The sequence below is a fragment of the Electrophorus electricus genome, chromosome 7, assembly GCF_013358815.1.
Source record: "Electrophorus electricus isolate fEleEle1 chromosome 7, fEleEle1.pri, whole genome shotgun sequence".
In the NCBI taxonomy this organism is placed as follows: Eukaryota; Metazoa; Chordata; class Actinopteri; order Gymnotiformes; family Gymnotidae; genus Electrophorus; species Electrophorus electricus.
This window is the reverse complement of record NC_049541.1, coordinates 954,828-971,732: the sequence shown is the minus strand read 5'-3', so window position 1 is coordinate 971,732 and position 16,905 is coordinate 954,828. Positions and strand designations below refer to the sequence as shown.

The 16,905-nt window shown below is 46.6% G+C and overlaps 2 protein-coding genes and 2 non-coding genes across 6 annotated transcripts in view; 1 reads left to right on the top strand and 3 right to left on the bottom strand.

Annotated features, from left to right (window-relative positions):
* Positions 1 to 352: 352 nt before the first annotated feature.
* ncapd2 (non-SMC condensin I complex, subunit D2) lies at positions 353 to 14,327 on the bottom strand. Of its 3 annotated transcripts, none has more exons than XM_035528637.1 (32): positions 14,242 to 14,327; positions 12,514 to 12,633; positions 11,969 to 12,044; positions 11,821 to 11,879; positions 11,568 to 11,743; positions 10,590 to 10,735; positions 10,283 to 10,410; positions 9,953 to 10,076; positions 9,658 to 9,805; positions 8,986 to 9,183; positions 8,749 to 8,883; positions 8,545 to 8,632; positions 7,875 to 8,049; positions 7,657 to 7,775; positions 6,309 to 6,524; positions 5,616 to 5,790; positions 5,211 to 5,295; positions 4,867 to 5,003; positions 4,444 to 4,576; positions 4,247 to 4,322; positions 3,735 to 3,935; positions 3,239 to 3,396; positions 2,908 to 3,016; positions 2,572 to 2,695; positions 2,243 to 2,398; positions 1,951 to 2,128; positions 1,719 to 1,813; positions 1,554 to 1,634; positions 1,214 to 1,397; positions 968 to 1,115; positions 757 to 864; positions 353 to 601 (listed from the first exon to the last, which is right to left on the bottom strand). In XM_035528637.1, the coding sequence occupies exons 2-32, from the start codon at positions 12,629 to 12,631 to the stop codon at positions 522 to 524; spliced, it is 4,134 nt and encodes a 1,377-aa protein (XP_035384530.1). In that variant the 5' UTR covers positions 12,632 to 12,633; positions 14,242 to 14,327; the 3' UTR covers positions 353 to 521. The 3 variants fall into 3 exon arrangements, with proteins under 3 accessions (XP_035384530.1, XP_035384528.1, XP_035384529.1); XM_035528635.1 differs by lacking the exon at positions 14,242 to 14,327 and adding an exon at positions 13,135 to 13,219; XM_035528636.1 differs by lacking the exon at positions 14,242 to 14,327 and adding an exon at positions 13,147 to 13,214.
* Positions 8,196 to 8,481, bottom strand: LOC113568125. The gene has a single exon (XR_003409546.2). It is a non-coding gene; the product is annotated as a small nucleolar RNA U85 (small nucleolar RNA).
* LOC118241765 lies at positions 11,063 to 11,391 on the bottom strand. The gene has a single exon (XR_004776352.1). It is a non-coding gene; the product is annotated as a small nucleolar RNA U85 (small nucleolar RNA).
* A 197-nt stretch (positions 14,328 to 14,524) lies between the features above and the next one.
* Positions 14,525 to 16,905, top strand: part of ece2a (endothelin converting enzyme 2a) — a 54,670-nt gene continuing 52,289 nt past the window's right edge. The window contains exon 1 of the mRNA XM_035528638.1: positions 14,525 to 14,687. Coding sequence (XP_035384531.1) covers positions 14,528 to 14,687 — 160 coding nt within the window. The 5' untranslated portion in view covers positions 14,525 to 14,527. The remainder of the gene's footprint in view (positions 14,688 to 16,905) is intronic.

The window sequence follows — 16,905 nt, the reverse complement described above, 5'->3', positions numbered from 1 at the left end:
TTAAGGCCCTTTCAGACCGGCACGGACAGCCTCCAGAGGAATCAGACATTAAGTGGATTTAATCGTGCCAGATACCTACTAGTCTGGGTAACTGTGTGGAGTGGAAAGACTTGAATACAAAACTGGGAGAGAAGGGATACAGATATTGTGACTTCCACAGCGTAGTTGTCGTACTGCGTGCTACACACAGGCTGAACTCTAACCTGAACCAAACAGAGTTCCCCAGCAGTGAGAACAAGACCCCTGCTCTGTGCTACACGTGTGAAAGGGTAACTCAGCATAGTGCCCAAACCAGATCTTCAGCAACACATCACCTGTGCACAAAACATGTCAAACTGAACACGACCAGCAGTTTCCACGGTGCACTAACCAGATTTAATCCAGATTTAAATACTCGAGTTACAAAGCACTCTGTCCAACAAAATTAAGCATTTTATAAAAGCATAAAAGTGGCAGTAAGACCAAGATAAAAGAAAAAGAAAGAAAGAAAAGAGAAGGTGATTAGGGTCAGGGTCGCAGGGTCAGTGCCGTAGGCGAGTGCGTCTGCAGCGGGAGATGGGCGTGGTCACTTTAGGGGTCTCACTCTCTGCCATGACTGCATCTGAAAACACAACAACTCAGAGGCTGAAACCCCAAACTGTTAATCCAGCATGTATTGACACTCAACACACACACGACTAAATAATGACGACACCAGTTCTCACACACACACACACAAACTCAAACGGCTGCAGTGGGACAGAGGTGCTGCCTCACCCTCTTCCTCTCCTTCATCGCTGCTGAAGGTGATGACTGTTTTAGGGCGAGCATGTGAGCGTTTGGGGGTCAACAGGTCACTGTGGTCTGCTCTGGGCTTTCTGCGCCCTGGGTGAGACAAGGAAGAGGGGGAGGGGCTTAATGCCAAAAGGACACTAGAGTGGGCTCAATTAGGAGTGTGTGTGTGTGTGTGTGTGTGTGTGTGTGTTACCCCGGGTGGGTCTGCGGGTGCTCTTGGGTCCCGGCGTGTGCATGTTCTCCACTAGCTGCTGCCCTGTCTCATTCTCCTCGTTCTCCACATTCTCCAGGCCCTTTGTGTGCACTGCTGTCAGCCTCTTCTCAAACTCCTCCACCTGACTCTGCACCACGGGGCGGGGGAGCAGAGAGAGGCGTCACTACAACCTGCACTACATCCTCTCCTCAGCACATAAGTCCTGTGACCTTCCCCCCCCGGCACCTTAAACTGGGGCTTGGCCCTGCGTCGCAGTTTGGCCATGATGCAGAGGAGAGGCTGGTAGACAGAATCCTCCGTCAGCTTGTCACTGTAACACTCCCAGCATTCCTGCAACTTCTTAAAGCCCCGCTCACACACCGAGAGCAGAGACAGGGACACAGCCAGGTCTGCCCACTGTCTTTCCGTCCTGGGGGGGGGGGGGGGAGGGAAGAAGAAACGCTCCTACGTTACTAGAAACAAACAAACATTGATAATATTTCTGCACTGTCTTCCCTCAGATTGAGGAGACAACTCAAGATATGTGATGCAGAAGAGTTGAGGAGTGTGTGGTGTGTATTCTCACTTGGCTGTTCTGAACCGCTGACAGAGCTTCTCCACAAGACTTTCAGTTTGTCTCTCCTTTGTGATGTAGGAGAAGAGTTTCCTGCAACAGACACCAGCAGAATTTACCCAAACATCTCCACATCTCGCTCTCCTTCACTCACACACATATACATGCCTCACTCACTTCATAATCGTGTTGAAGTCCTCCTCCTTCATCCCCCGCTCCGGATCAGACAGTCGGCTGATGATGTCTGGCAGAAGGTTGTAGATGGCGTTGTCCTGAAGGAGAAACCATCATTAACACAGGAAACAGATCCAACCATGCAAGGAGAGTTCAGAGAGACATCACCATCAACACACACACCTTGAGTTCCCAGTTCTGTTTTAAATGAACACGTTTTTGGTCGAGTGCCTACCTTTGCCGAGAGCTCATTGAAGAAGTTAAGTGCCAGGCTCGCAATGTGGGGCTCAGGGTCAAGCAGTAGCACAGCGACCTCGCTGACCTGACCTTTGACCTTCATCACGTCCTTCAGCACCAGCTGGGTAAGAACCGTGATGGCCGTCAGCCGCACAGATGCGTCTTCGTCACACAGCCTACAGAAACACAGCATGACACCTTGGTAGGGTGGGTACGAGGGTCTACTCTACCTGGCATACAGCTGGGTGTGTAGAGGACCTGGATAAGGTGGGTACAGGGTTCGACTCTACCTGGCGTACAGGTTGGGTGTCCAGGGCTCCAGGATGTTGGGGAATCGAACAGTCAAGTCCCCAAGGGCAATGATGGCATTGGCTCTGACCACTGGGAGAGGAGACTTCTCCAGGACGGTAAACAAGAGACGGATATTATCACTGCACACTGCTGGACTGCAGGGGGAAGATAGGAATTTAAAGTCAATCAGAAATTTAGGCAAAATGAATTTGAATTTTTGTGTTGTCATCACAGTGGTCTTGAAAATGTATTATTTATTTTTTAAATCTTTCCTTTTTCAGGAAACATGAATAGATTTGATTACAAGTACATTAGTATAATGTGTTACCTGATCATCATGAACTGTGAGAGTGCGAGGCAGGCTGCCGTGGTGAGCTGCGTGTGTGAGTATCGCCCCGGAGAACTGCACACCCTCACCAGCAGAGGCAGGAACACACTCAGAAGGTTCCCCTCTACACACACACACACACACACACACACACACGAAAAATGATTTTACAACTGCAGAATGGGTATGAAACATCAGTACTTTAACGTTACGTTAGCAAACATTAACAGCGATTAAAGTTCAAAACAGAAAAGATGACAGTTGGTCAAGAGAATATTCGCCAGCTGATAACATTCACCAAATCAGAGAAGACGAAGAAACCCCCCTCCTTCTCACCAGCCATTAACTCAGTCTCACAGATTTTACGGATAAACTCCGCCTCCGTGTCCTCTGCTGAGGCGCCAGTCAAGCCAAGCTCCTCCTCCACACAGCTGTCATTGGCCTCCTGTAGCAGAGCGTAGATGTCATGACTACTCAGGGCTTTGTTCCTGATAACCGTGTAAACAAGTTTTATGGTGTTATTTGGCCCCCATCTGTCGCTACACGACAACCAAATAAACGAAAATTTGACATGAAAAATGTGTGTACTGACTGGCCACATGTGGAATAAAACTTCGGTTTCTAATTTTCTGTTAATATCGTTAAGTGTTAATATCGCTGATCTGACCATGGGCTTGGTCACAGGTGCTGCCTTCTCCTCTTTATCCTCCTTCTCTCCTCTCCTCCTACGGAGCTCAGCACTCACACTCCTCTCCAGGTAGGAGACCTGCCAAAAAGCCACAGATCCACACACAGACAGTAGCTGGGCCAGACTCACACAGCTCACTGCGCACGCACACACACACACAGTTAAGAGAAAATTACAGATAACGACCATTATTATTATTATTATTAACCACAGTGAAGATCCAAACGTCCTGGTCTGCATTACTGTGGTCTACACAGGTACCAGCACGGATCGTTTGGTATTTAGTTCAAACGATATTTCAGATTCTCAGAAAACAAATTATAACCAGAATCTTTGACTCTCTGAATATACAGTCCGTGTCTCTTCAAAATTACGTAAAGGAGAAATCTTAGTAGTTGCGAACACAACCAGTTTACCTGGTTGCCCTGTAGGGAAGTTGATGAGGTGGGTCTCCATTCCCTCATTTCTACTTTACCTTGCTGCTCAGAGTCCTGAGATCCTTCTGCCATTTGTGATTGGTTTGGCTCCCAAGCTTCTGAAATCTGCTCCAATAGGAGGCGAGCAGAGCGCTGGAGAAGGCGGGCGCACAGCTGATCAGGTGACTCAGCTAGGAAATAGATGAGCCGGATGGCCTGTTCCATGAAAGTCTGCCAGTGGGGATTGGACAAGACCACTCCTACACGAGAGGGGCAGCAGGGGATAATCAACATCCACAGCATTGCTTAAGTAAGCATTGTTTTTATAAGAAAATCTAACACTAATGGGGTCAGTGGTTCAGGTACCAGACTAGTAATCAGAAGGTTGCCAGTTCAATCCCCACCACTGCCAATTTGCCAGTGTTAGTTAAGGCATCCCTCAGACATAATTGTAAGTTGCTTTGAGTAAAAGTGTCAAGTGCTGTAAATGTATGGCATTTACATATAGAAACATCCTATTAGAAAAAAAATCACGTTCACTGTTACAGGAGACAGACAGAGGGGTGTCTACCCTCAGCAATGGCCTGTGTCAGACAGCTGAAGAGATGGTGGTCCATAGAAAGTCTTAATGGAACTCCTTTAGATTGCTGAAAACACAAAACAAAATCACAAACCACTTTTTTATATTCGGTTAACCTACCAGCACAACTCAACTCACGTGATGTATAACTATTAAACGTGTGTGTGTATATACACACACGTACGTACTCTGACGTGGTCTGTTATATTGATGATGGCGATGACTGTGTCTCTGGCCAGTAGGTAATTGTCCGTCACCTTCTCTCCCAGGGCCACAGAGCAGAGTGTGTCCAGGTTACTGAGCACTACCTCCCTCTCCGCACTACACACACACACACACACACACACACACACACACACACACACACACACGTCTCTGTAGGTCATGCATTATACTTTATGGGGCAGTGTAGCTGAAGAACTGTGCATGTAGAATTAAGCATCTAAGAGCGTTTCAATTGGCAAACTCATTGTGAACAATAACACGTGTTTAACTAGAAAAGTTAGTTATACATAGTGTGTATGTGTGTATGTAATATTATATATATATATATAAAATATCTCTCTCTCTCTCTCTCTCTCTCTCTCTCTCTCTCTCTCTGTGTGTCTCACCGTGCTGCCATGCCCAGTAGCAGAACTGCTGCTCTTCTGTGCAGGGTGGACGTCTCTCTCTTTCCTGAGAATCTCTCCCACAACACCTGCACCACACACGTCTGCAGAGCACTCTCACTGCTGAAAAACTCCTGCACCTGGACGGACACACACAGTTAGACACGCAAACAGGAATACAGGCACAAGTACCAACAGTTACACACAGTGTGTAAGACAAACAAAGAAACAGATACAAATGTAAATTCACAGAGACACAAACAGTGACAGACTGATACAAACAAACACACACAGTTGTGAGCAATGTTGTCAAAGCCACAGAGCCTGTGTGCAGTTCAGCTACTTACAATCTCCTCCAGACACTGGATGGTTCCCAACGAGGCATCAAACATCAGCTCAGACAAACTGTCCACCAGCGTCTGGGCCTTGGCTCTGACAACGCAGAGGGGTGGCATTAAGAGCGGACCACCAAGCTTAAGACTCAGCGAGGAACTGTGCATGTAGAATTAATAATCTAAGAGTTTCAATTGGCAAACTCATTGTATGCATGTATGCATGCAATAACACTGTGTTTAACTAGAAAAGTTACTTATACATGGTGTGTGTGCACATTGTTACACTCATCCCTACATGCACTGCACCATTTAGAGCAGAGACACCCTGACACTGTGCAGGGCAGTGAGGCAGCAGTACTGGGGCAGTTAGCGCAGAGTCTGCCAGGGACAGCCTTTTAGGACCCCCCCGCCCCACACCTGGTGGTGTCCCCGTGAGGGTTGAGGTACAGCCGTCTGTAGGCCTGTATCACAGCATCTTTGACCGCAGCATCGGAGGACCAGACCAAGGGAAGCATCTTCCTCACACCACACACGGAGTCGGCCACGCTGAACTCACACGCCGTGACACAGAACTGCACTGCCTCCTGGACCACTGCAGGAGGGAGTGTGTGGTCAGGATAGACAGCAAGCGAGACAGGACACACCACTTACTATTTTTGGGTGGATTTATATTAACATGACGTAAACATGATACAGTTTTAACAGTTACCATTTCACAGCCTTGTTACACAGCGATTAAACATCTAACAGGCCATGACTCATGACCAGTAAGAAGTGTGGTTTGTAGAGTATACTGTGACACTTATGCATATATTCAAACCCATAAAAAAAATTATTTACATAGTTTTAGTTGAACATCATCTCAAAGCAGTGTAACAGGAACCATGTGTAGACCCCTAACAAGTAAGCTGAAGACAAAATCCTTCAGTGTAAGACACAGAAGAGAAGTACACAAACTGCATCTAACCGCATCTAAACCGTGTCCGTTTAGATTTTAAATGGTCGAACTAAAACTTTTCCCACGGGCTGTGGAACCTTGCAGTGGACATAGTGTGAACGCGGGGTGAGCCACAGGTTGTAAGTGGCTGGGCAGCCCTGAGCACCTCTGACCTGTAGTGGTTTTCCAGTACAGCATGTTGTTGATGACAGCAATGGCTCTCTCCACCTGCAGGGCAAAGCTCTCGGTGTCCCTCAGATACTGAACCAGCATCTCCTGCTTCTTCATCTCCGTCTCCTTCCCCTCCTCCTCCGCCTCCCCTTTGCTCTCTTTCTGCAGAGCCAGGGCCTCATCCCTCGCTCCAGACTCACACACCTGCTCCTCCGAACCTGCAAGGCAGGGATTTCATCAACAGCCACGTCACAGCCAGCTGTGACCCAACCAGTGTGAGCCACCCATATCTCTGTACACCAGCCCACTTTAGCACTTGGCTCATATTTTTATATTATATTAACAAAAACACACATCTTTATTCTATTTATCATTTTATCTTTCCTCAGTTAAATATTTCTAATAGCAAATGACCCACTAGACAAATTAAAAAACTTAAAAATCAACTGCTTTTTTTTCCCCTGACCCAGACCCAAAACTGCAGCCGACGTTTTTTGCAATTACTAAGCAGAGTTTCAGTGAATTTGAAATCCAGTCATTTAAAGCTGCACCATGTAAGATTTGTGCATTAAAAACAGAAGTCATATTACAGAGTCAAGAAGATATAAAAATATCTGCCATTATACAGCTGCCTCCTGCTACTGCAAGTGTGAAATATTCATTCAGACATCAGAGCTGTCGGGTAGAACTTGGCGGCAGTGTTTTGAACAACAGGCTCAACCACAGGCTGGTTACCTGGGTAACGTTAGTGGGGGTGTGGCTTACAGTGCTGAAAGTTAGTGAGTGCAGACAACGGATATTCAGGCAAAAGTGCTAGATTCAGAAGGACAGCAAATATGTTGTGTTGGCATGGTTTCTATAGAACAATACCTCCTAGCTAAACCACGACGCTGAGGATACGTACACGATCAAACTGACCAGCCACTCTCAATAAAACCTGTCCCATTCAGAGCACTAGGTTAAGATCGCATACACGTCTGTATTTGACATGTCTAAAATGCAAACCCAACATTATTACAATAGTAGATAATTAATTTACGTCCTCCGACGTCCTTATCAGAAAGTCTGATTGTGAGCACACTCACAAAGTCAAAGAGGGTTCAGTCATTAGGGAAATGGAATGCACCACAAAATCACTACAAAACGTACAGTATTTTATGCAATTGCTTATTTCCACTAGAGAGATCTCCAATTCCCCAATCTTACACAACGCAGCTTTAAAAAAAAAAAAAAAAAAATCACAATTTTGGATTTTTATTTGTGCTCCCTAAATTTTAGAATTACCAAACTGTTTATTGGTGGATATGAGGTTTATTTGCTTTTACTTGTGAAATTCAAACACGCACAAACCTTTGAAGAGTGTAGCCAGTGTGCTGATCACCATGTCTGCATTCACACTGGACATGCTGGAGAAGAATGGAGACTCAGGATAAACACTGTGTGCTTGCACACACAGCCGCATTGCCTGCCTAAAACACACACAAACACACACACACACACTTTAAAAAAAAATCCAGGTTGACAGGTGTGCGATTTAATTTGGTCCAGGTGAATCCCTGTTCCCTTACCTGTATTTGCTGTCTCTGAGGTACTGGGCGATTTGGACTGCAGTGTCTCGGTCACTCCTGTCCTGAGCTTCCTCTTCCTCCTCTTCCTCATTGCTGGCCTCCAGGTGAGCTCTGACTGTGCTTGAGACCTCTGGCTCCATCGCAGCCCAAAGATCACACGACGAGATTACAGCGACTAAGACACACGCACACGGTTACCACAGATCAGACATGCATCAAATGTCTGATCCAAGGAAAACCTGAAGGAAGGAGCTAGGACTGCACAATATGTTAATTAGTATCGCAGTATTCTGGTCAAGGTGCTCACAGCACACTATGCGACACCCTCAGATTACCAAAGATGCAGTTCATAGCCATCTGGATTGATCAGAGCGCTGAGAATCTCTGCGTCCACCCCACCAACCCCATGTCAGCACCCCCCGCTCTCTCGCTCCTGTGTTCTTTCAGTGTAGCGCACGAGGGAGAGGGCTTGAAGACTGTAGGCAGGCCCTTACAACAGAACAGCCAATCTACGCTGTCCTGTCAAGATTACCAGCCAATAGGAACGCAGAAGACCTCAAGACACCCATCCAGTGAACTCACATTCGCCTTGGAATCATCACCGGGCATCTTCACTTCATCAGCCCCAAATAAAGAAGTAAACATCACAGACAGAGACATGGGCAGGTACCTGGTTCTCTCGCCCTCATATTCTCCTGCATCTCTTTGAGTTTGGCCACTTCTTTTTCCAGGGGTTTCTTTAGGTCCACACTACTTAACTGAAGAAAAACAAAACAAAACAAAAAAACAAAACCATAAGCGACATAAATTACAGGCCATAGAATTGACCAATACTGTTCTACTAACAATATATTAGTATGCCCTTGCATTTCACCTTGCAGCTGTAGGGATTATGGCCAATGAAGGCAGCAAGGAGTTGGATGGCACTCTTGCACACATGAACCGATTTGTCACCAAGGCGACCAACAGCCAACTCCATCACTTCAGTGTATCTGCACAAGGGCAAAGCCTGGGGGGGGGGAGAAACACACAGCAGTTGCAGGCAAAAAAAAAGAAAAAAAAAGAAAAAAAAAAGCACGCAACAAATTTTGCATCTTGCGCGCACACACACCTTACTGTTGACGATCCGTGTGTAGACCTGCAGCACACGTGCTCTGACGTGCGAGTTGGTGTCGTGAATGTGCTCTTGAAGTGTGTCGAGGAAACGATCTCGATCAGCTCGAGCCAAATCATCCAATTTGTCGCCGCTCAGCACACGCACGAGCACCTCGCCCAGCACCTCACACACCGCCACGCGTAAGCTCGGACTCTGGGGGAGCAGGGCAGCAACGATCAAAGTGGAAACCCGCACAGAGTTCAGGCTGCTTCCCCAGACATGTGTTAATCCGTTATTAACGAGTTAATGCATTAGTCTTGGATTGCAGAGAATAACCATGGAACCCCCTATTTAGTCCAGATTTTAGTCCTGTCTTAATCTGGCGCCAGGATGTTCACCCTCAGATTATCAAAGATGCGGTTCACAGCCAAATAAACGCAGCAGGACTAAGAATCCCCACACACCCACCTACCCCGTTAGCACCATCTCTCTCTCGCACTCTCTCTCTCGCTCGGAGAGTGGAAAGATTGTGAGTTGAAGACTGTAGACGGGCCCTGAGAACAGAGCAGCCAATCTACACTGCCCTGTCAAGATTACCAGCCAATAGAAAGACAGGAGAACTCTGACTCATTCAGTGAGCTCACTGTGTATTCCTGTATCTCTGCATGCATGAGCTCAGGTGTGTACCTCTCCCTCCAGGTGTGGGAGAAGCACACTGATGTTCGGTATCATGGCATCAGGGACCAGAGTGCTGAGCTCAGACAGGAAGCAGGAGAAGGCCTTCACTCCAGAGCCTTCTCTGGCCAGCTCCTCACTGGACTTCTGCCCAATCTCTCTGCAGACACAGATGGCATGGTCCATCTCAAAACACACTCAGTAGTTTTTAAGCATGTTATTTAATATCCAGACAGGTTGTGCACTGCGGACAGAGAAGCTCCACTGCCGTGTGGTGAGCAGGTCATGTGGAAGAAGGCGGCGTTACCTCATGATTTCACCTACGATGGTACGCATGCCGTACTCCGTGCACCAGCATGCCACGGCCTGAGCACACACACAGGACAGCTGCTCAAAGTGCTGTAGCAGCTGGATCACCTTCACACACGCACCTGCAACACACAAAATGGATACATAATCCTACACACAGAGAGACAGACAGATCTGTGGGGAACTGGGGCTCACACTCACTGTCTGGGCAAGTACAAGGCGTTGTCCCAATAAGAGACATCGGGCAAGCAAGCATGTGGTTGTAGGCAAGACACAAACAGGCAGACAGAGACGCACACACACGGAGACGGAGTGTGTGTGGACTCACCAAGCATGTGGTTGTATTTCTTCACCATCACTCCCAGGACGTGGATGATGATATCACGGGTGGGTTTACTCTTCATGTGTCCAATGGTGGGATTCTCCAGCAGCTTGTAGCAACAGCACGTCACACAGCTACAGTACCACACACATTACTAATATTAACAACAGCAACAATTACAATAATAACATTTATTATTATTATTATTATTATTATTAACAACAACAACCACCACCAGAGTCCATTTGTGAGACAAGCAGACAGAAGAGAGGGGAGTATTTATGCAGAACCAGGCTCTAAGAGGAGACAGTACCTCACAAACTCCTCCTCCACCAGAGAGAGACTCCAGAGACTACGGATGTCCAGTTGGAGCAGCTGGGAGAGGCACTGCAACACCACCTCTCTCACACCCTCCCACTGCAAGCCGCCCTTAGAGCCCGCCTTCTCCTTCTTACGCCCCTGGTAGAGGTCGGTGGAAGCAGAAAGACGCAGACACACACATGGGCAGAAGAGTCTGTATGATAATTCAGCTCTGTGCAGCTGTACTAAACATGGAACAGGAGGATAAGATCACAGCAGTTGCGACAAACATCTGCCTGACCCTGAAACAAGGAGCCCTGACCTTTACAGTCCATTCCATTATGTTCAACCTCATCACACTTCTCTCTAGTTATTTTATGATCTCCATATTCTCTCACTCAAAACACAGCCAGCACAGAAAGGAAATACTGCAGCTGTAGAGCAGAGGGACTCAGAGATGCAGGTATTGGACTCCCAGTGGTTTGTTGCCCTCAGATTACCAAAGAACATGCTCAAAGCCAAGTGACTTGAAAAGAGGACTGCAACTCTGCTGTCTGACTCACTCACACACACACACACACACACACACACACACACACACACACACACATATATATGCTACCCATCACTTTCCATAGCCCATTTCTTTAGGAGACTATGGTATTATGATTGGTTGCTGTCTGTACTGTGGGTGGGCCCTTACAGGTGGGCAGCCAATCTCCACTGCTCATCCAAGATTACCCACCAATCAGAGAGCTAGAAGATACAGTCTCTCAGCCACTCGTCTCACGTTTGCCATAATCTCATCACTGGGCTCAACCACAAATGGCTGCTTTTGTCCTTACTTATCTTACTCAAATTGAGAAGGTGAGGGCACATTGTTTTAGAACTAAATTACCACACCTGCAGAATTAGTGCAAGCTAATATTTAAGATAAAGTCCAGTTTGGTCAAACTGTGAGGTTAAATGTCAGACAACCAAATCTGCAAACCTTGCTGGGTGCAGTGATGATACTCTCCCTGTAGGAGTCACTCTCCAGATTCTCTGTGAGTTTACAAAGCAAGAAGACACTCATCTTGACCACGTTGAGCTGCTGTTTACGGTCCACCGCCGATAAGGAACCAGACATGAGGAGGGAGGGCAAGGAGACAGACAGGCCCCTGACCACTGAGAACACACAGGAGGAACCATGGGAAATGTAGTCTTTATTATATTGGCTGAATGCATCCATCACTGAGACAAACCTTGAATGAGAAGCTCCAGCGTGTCCTCCTTCAAAGAGACATCCACTGTGCGGCAGTGCCTTTAAAGTAGTACACACAAAAATCGTTTCAGCATTAAGTTATCCCTTGCTATAGTAATGACACACTAACAGAGTGACATCACACTCACTGTAGAACACTGTACACTGTGTCAAAGTGCTCCAACACACACAGGGGACCCTGGTTCTTCAGAGCAGCTTTGAAGCCTGATTCAGGATGAAGGACACACACACACACACACACACACACACACACACACACACACACACACACACACACGTCTTGGGTCTCCATACAAAGGCCTGTTGTAAGGCTACCGAGAAACTGCTAGTCACATTCATGTTTAAGTTTGTTTTACCAGACTCCTGCTTGACTTGCTACAGTATACATCATTAAAAGTGAGCAAACTCCATTATACACAGAATAAGACAGGTAACTATATAGTTTTTCATGCACAAATGCTGAATTTAACCTCACCAATATTTGTCTGACTCGAGAAATGTTTCTCATGTGTAAACCAAGAGCAAAACCGCAACTGCTCAAGAGATTTTGTACAAGTAAGGACATAATGACGACATCAAGATGTCTGCAAAAAACCAGATTGGTCCTTCAGGACGACACATGCAGCGCTTTTAAAAGTCGTAACATGTTCGTAAGGTAAACAGAGGTACGCACCGTTGAGATGCAAGGGCAGTTGTTTGGGTGATAGCACGTCTTGGACCACATACTGGTTAACGGCACCAGACTTTAACAAGTCATCCAAGGAAACCGGCACGACAAAATCCCACGACATCTCTGTCAAAGAAGAAGACCGTCATTCATAGCCAAGTTAAACGGCTAACGTAGCCATGCAGCGAAACGGCTCTAAAGTCTTCAAAACTAGTCAGTGTTCTTCAGATGCAACGCTAGCGTAGCTAGGTCTTAGCTAACCTAGCTAAGAGGAGACCACTCGGGTCTAAAGAAAGCACGTTAGCTGGAGATGCTCTGTGGTGTTTGCCACGGAGACAAAATCCACATAGAAAACATATCAGACTAATCGCCAAGCTGTTGTTGTTATTACAGAAAAACAACATTCACGGAAAAAAATGTTTAGCTAAGATCGAGCTCTCGTCACAGCGCTCTGTTGTAGCTCGCTAGCGCCGTTAACTACTGAGCGCTAAGCTAACCAACTAGCTAACTAATCAACTAGCTAACAAATCAACTAGTTAACTAACTAACTAACTAACTAACTAACTAACTAACTAACTAACCAGCGGTCAACTTTCTAAAGAACGTGCACACGCCACTCATACTCGCCATTAAACGAACCGCGAGCCTCCGCGTAGGATAAAACACGTCCTCTGCGCGCGCCTCAGACGGACGGTTGGAGCTTTGAATTGTCCCACGAGCGCGCCAAAGGAAGTGCGTCATCGACCCCGCCCACGCGGCGTGACGGCATGGGCTGCGCGGCAGCGGGAGTTTGCAGATGAACGAGCGTAAAGTCAGTAAAAACAAGCAGGCAAACGCAAGCTGTCGTTACGGCGAGTTTGAAAACACAACACATAAATACAAAACATGTCATCTGTTATGTGTACTTAATTCCCGGACAGCTAAATATTCTGTAAAGGAAGATTTGTGAGCGTGAATATAAAGGTAATATTGCTTTACTGGGGACTACATCCTCTTCAGAGATATACGTGGTTATTTATCTCTGAGTTAAAGACCCCATCTCTCGTCTTCGTTTACTAAGCAGTATTCTACTTTCACTTGTGGAGAGTAGTGTAGACTATCCGATTAACATAACTAGCCACACTGATCATTAAAGAATGCAAACATTTCAATTACACAGGAGTCTCCGTCCCATGTAATCGCCTTCCTTTGTGTCAGTGATGGGTCTGCAGACATTCGGAGATGCAAACAGGACAATGGACATGTGAGAATGGCTGGAATAAATGCATGTCAATGCACAACTCGCTAATGTATTCAGCCTGCATTCTGCTGGAAACCAGAATGTGGGGCCAGATTTGATCAGGAGGTGACGAACTATTAGTAACCCATGAGAAGCAGGCAGTGGGCACCTTAACAGGCCAAACGAACAGGTTTCCTGCTGGAACTGGGACATGAAAAAAGGCTTGTGACCTACCAACTACACAACGAATACATTTCAAAATGTAATATATGTTTAATACGTTAAATTATTTGCATTAACTATATTTATCGGATATAGATTGACACTTAACATTAGCCTATACAAATTGGCTATAAATTCTAAATTAAATCTGTCTTTTTTGCTTCTATATTACGCATTGCATTAAATATTCTACATAAGTAACGATGGACATTACTCGGTTCACTACACTACATTTAAACATGTATTTTTTTGTTTGTTTGTTTACATGTTTTATTTAAAAAGATTGTATTTACACAATACGATGCTGGACTTTCAGTTTTCTTCCGCATAGACATCCAAAGACTCTTATTTTGAAATTCCGATGCCGGCTGGGGTCAGCGTGTACGGGTGCGAAGCGTGAGTTTTAAATGGCCGGTTACACCGGGATAGCAATTATCATGTTGTCTTCTTTTATGTAAAGGGAAATCCGTAGATATAACATTCCCATGTATTAGGGTTCAGGCAGAAAACACTACCAACATTTTCACCCGACCACCTGGTGTTAAGTAGCCAACGAGCGCGCCGCCCTTTCCCAGAAGAATGGCATTTCTACCGGACTGTAACTCGAGGTACCGGTCCGCGGAGTACTGGGACGAGCGCTACCGGACGGAGGAGAGCTTCGACTGGTTCGGGGACTTCTCCAAATTCCAGCACCTTCTTGTTCAGCATGTGGGGAAAGACGCACGCATTCTGATGTTAGGTATGTGTGCTTAATCCGGCACGGACAGACTTCTGCGCGAGACCCAGGCTGGCTTTGCCGTGCGCCCGTGCACTCGGTCCCGTCAGCGCGCGTTAACTCTACGTCAGCATGGGTCTGGATATGAATGTCACAGACGATAACACCAGGGGGCACCACAACACTAGCGTCACACGGACAGTTTATATAAACAGGCTTTTCTACTGTAACAGAAAATATTTTTTGGGGACAGGACATAGTGTTGATTTGTGCGGTAATAATGAGGTCAGAACTTCAGGTTAACGTTTGCCACTGAAACAATCCTCATTCGTATGTAGACCTAGGAAGGTAAGACAGTCTCATGTTAGTGCACACCTTGTACCTGGCTGAGGGATCGAGTCCCAGGAAGCAGACACACTGTTGTCATGATAAAGCTGTATCACTCTGGATAGGAGTGTACAAATGGACTTTTGGCATTATACTGTATTTTTACACTTAAATTGTGTTCAGGTTAGTGGTGTGTTCTCTCTCTCCCTCCCCCACACACAGTTTAAGTGTTTGTGATTTTGTGAAATTTTCACCAGCTCTGTTACTGTTCAGACTTGAACTATGAAAACACAAAATGCATCGATAGAATAGCAATAGAGGTTTGTATTTATTTCTTATTTTCAGGTTATTTTATGACTTTTTAAAGAGGTGGGAATTGCATTTGGTTTTATATGGGTTGTAGAGTACCTCGTTAAAACCTGGTAAATCATCCTGTCTGTGTGAGTTGTGCACTCACTGCACTGCATTGTGCACTGCACTTTCCTGTACCTCAGGACCTCCTACCTCAGTGTTTACTACTTCAGTATCTCCTACTTCAGTGTTTACTACTTCAGTATCTCCTACTTCAGTGTTTACTACTTCAGTATCTCCTACTTCAGTGTTTACTACTTCAGTATTTACTTTGTCAGTCCACAAGGGCTGTTGACAGTGAATTTTTCCTAAAGTGTTACCCCACACCACGTGTCAGAAGGGCGGGTTGTGTGTGACATCAGAATCTCTTCAGATCCTCCCACATTATTTTGTGATGAACTGCATCACAAAATGGCTGTTGACTGTGAGCGCTTTGCTTGACTAGCTGATCTATGATAGCCAAGGGTCACGTGTTGCTTTACTGAGAACTGTACGTCGCTGCCGCTCTGTGCTTCCATGGTGTTTATGCTGACATATTAATCATGTCTCCTTTAATTGTCTCTGTGAGCCCCTCACCTCCCCTCCTACACACACACACACACACACACTCACACACACAGGACAGCTGCACTCTCTCTGTCAATGCTCAGTGGAAGAGGGGAGCCAAAAGAAGAGAGAGAGATGGAGGGATAGGGGAGAGAGAGAGAGAGAGATGGAGGGATAGGGGAGAGAGAGAGAGAGATGGAGGGATAAGGGAGAGAGAGAGAGATGGAGGGATAAGGGAGAGAGAGAGAGATGGAGGGATAAGGGAGAGAGACAGAGATGGAGGGATAGGGGAGAGAGAGAGAGAGAGATGGAGGGATAGGGGAGAGAGAGAGAGAGAGATGGAGGGATAGGGGAGAGAGAGAGAGATGGAGGGATAAGGGAGAGAGACAGAGATGGAGGGATAGGGGAGAGAGAGAGAGAGAGATGGAGGGATAGGGGAGAGAGAGAGAGATGGAGGGATAGGGGAGAGAGAGAGAGATGGAGGGATAGGGGAGAGAGAGAGAGAGAGATGGAGGGATAGGGGAGAGAGAGAGAGAGATGGAGGGATAGGGGAGAGAGAGAGAGAGATGGAGGGATAGGGGAGAGAGAGAGAGAGATGGAGGGATAGGGGAGAGAGAGAGAGAGAGAGATGGAGGGATAGGGGAGAGAGAGAGAGATGGAGGGATAGGGGAGAGAGAGAGAGAGAGATGGAGGGATAGGGGAGAGAGAGAGATGGAGGGATAGGGGAGAGAGAGAGAGATGGAGGGATAGGGGAGAGAGAGAGAGATGGAGGGATAGGGGAGAGAGAGAGAGAGATGGAGGGATAGGGGAGAGAGAGAGAGAGATGGAGGGATAGGGGAGAGAGATGGAGGGATAGGGGAGAGAGATGGAGGGATAGGGGAGAGAGAGAGAGGGATAGGGGAGAGAGAGAGAGAGAGATGGAGGGATAGGAGAGAGAGAGAGAGAGATGGAGGGATAGGGGAGAGAGAGAGAGAGATGGAGGGATAGGGGAGAGAGATGGAGGGATAGGGGAGAGAGA

What these genes read in the sequence shown, in the direction of transcription:
- ncapd2 (XM_035528637.1), bottom strand. Translation starts at nt 12,631, where the DNA reads ATGTCGTGGGATTTTGTCGTGCCGGTTTCCTTGGATGACTTGTTAAAG. An exon ending in TCCCACACCTGGAGGGAGAG is followed by an intron (nt 9,184 to 9,657) that starts GTACACACCTGA and finishes CTGCTCCCCCAG; the next exon opens with AGTCCGAGCTTACGCGTGGC. An exon ending in CGATGAAGGAGAGGAAGAGG is followed by an intron (nt 602 to 756) that starts GTGAGGCAGCAC and finishes TTGTGTTTTCAG; the next exon opens with ATGCAGTCATGGCAGAGAGT.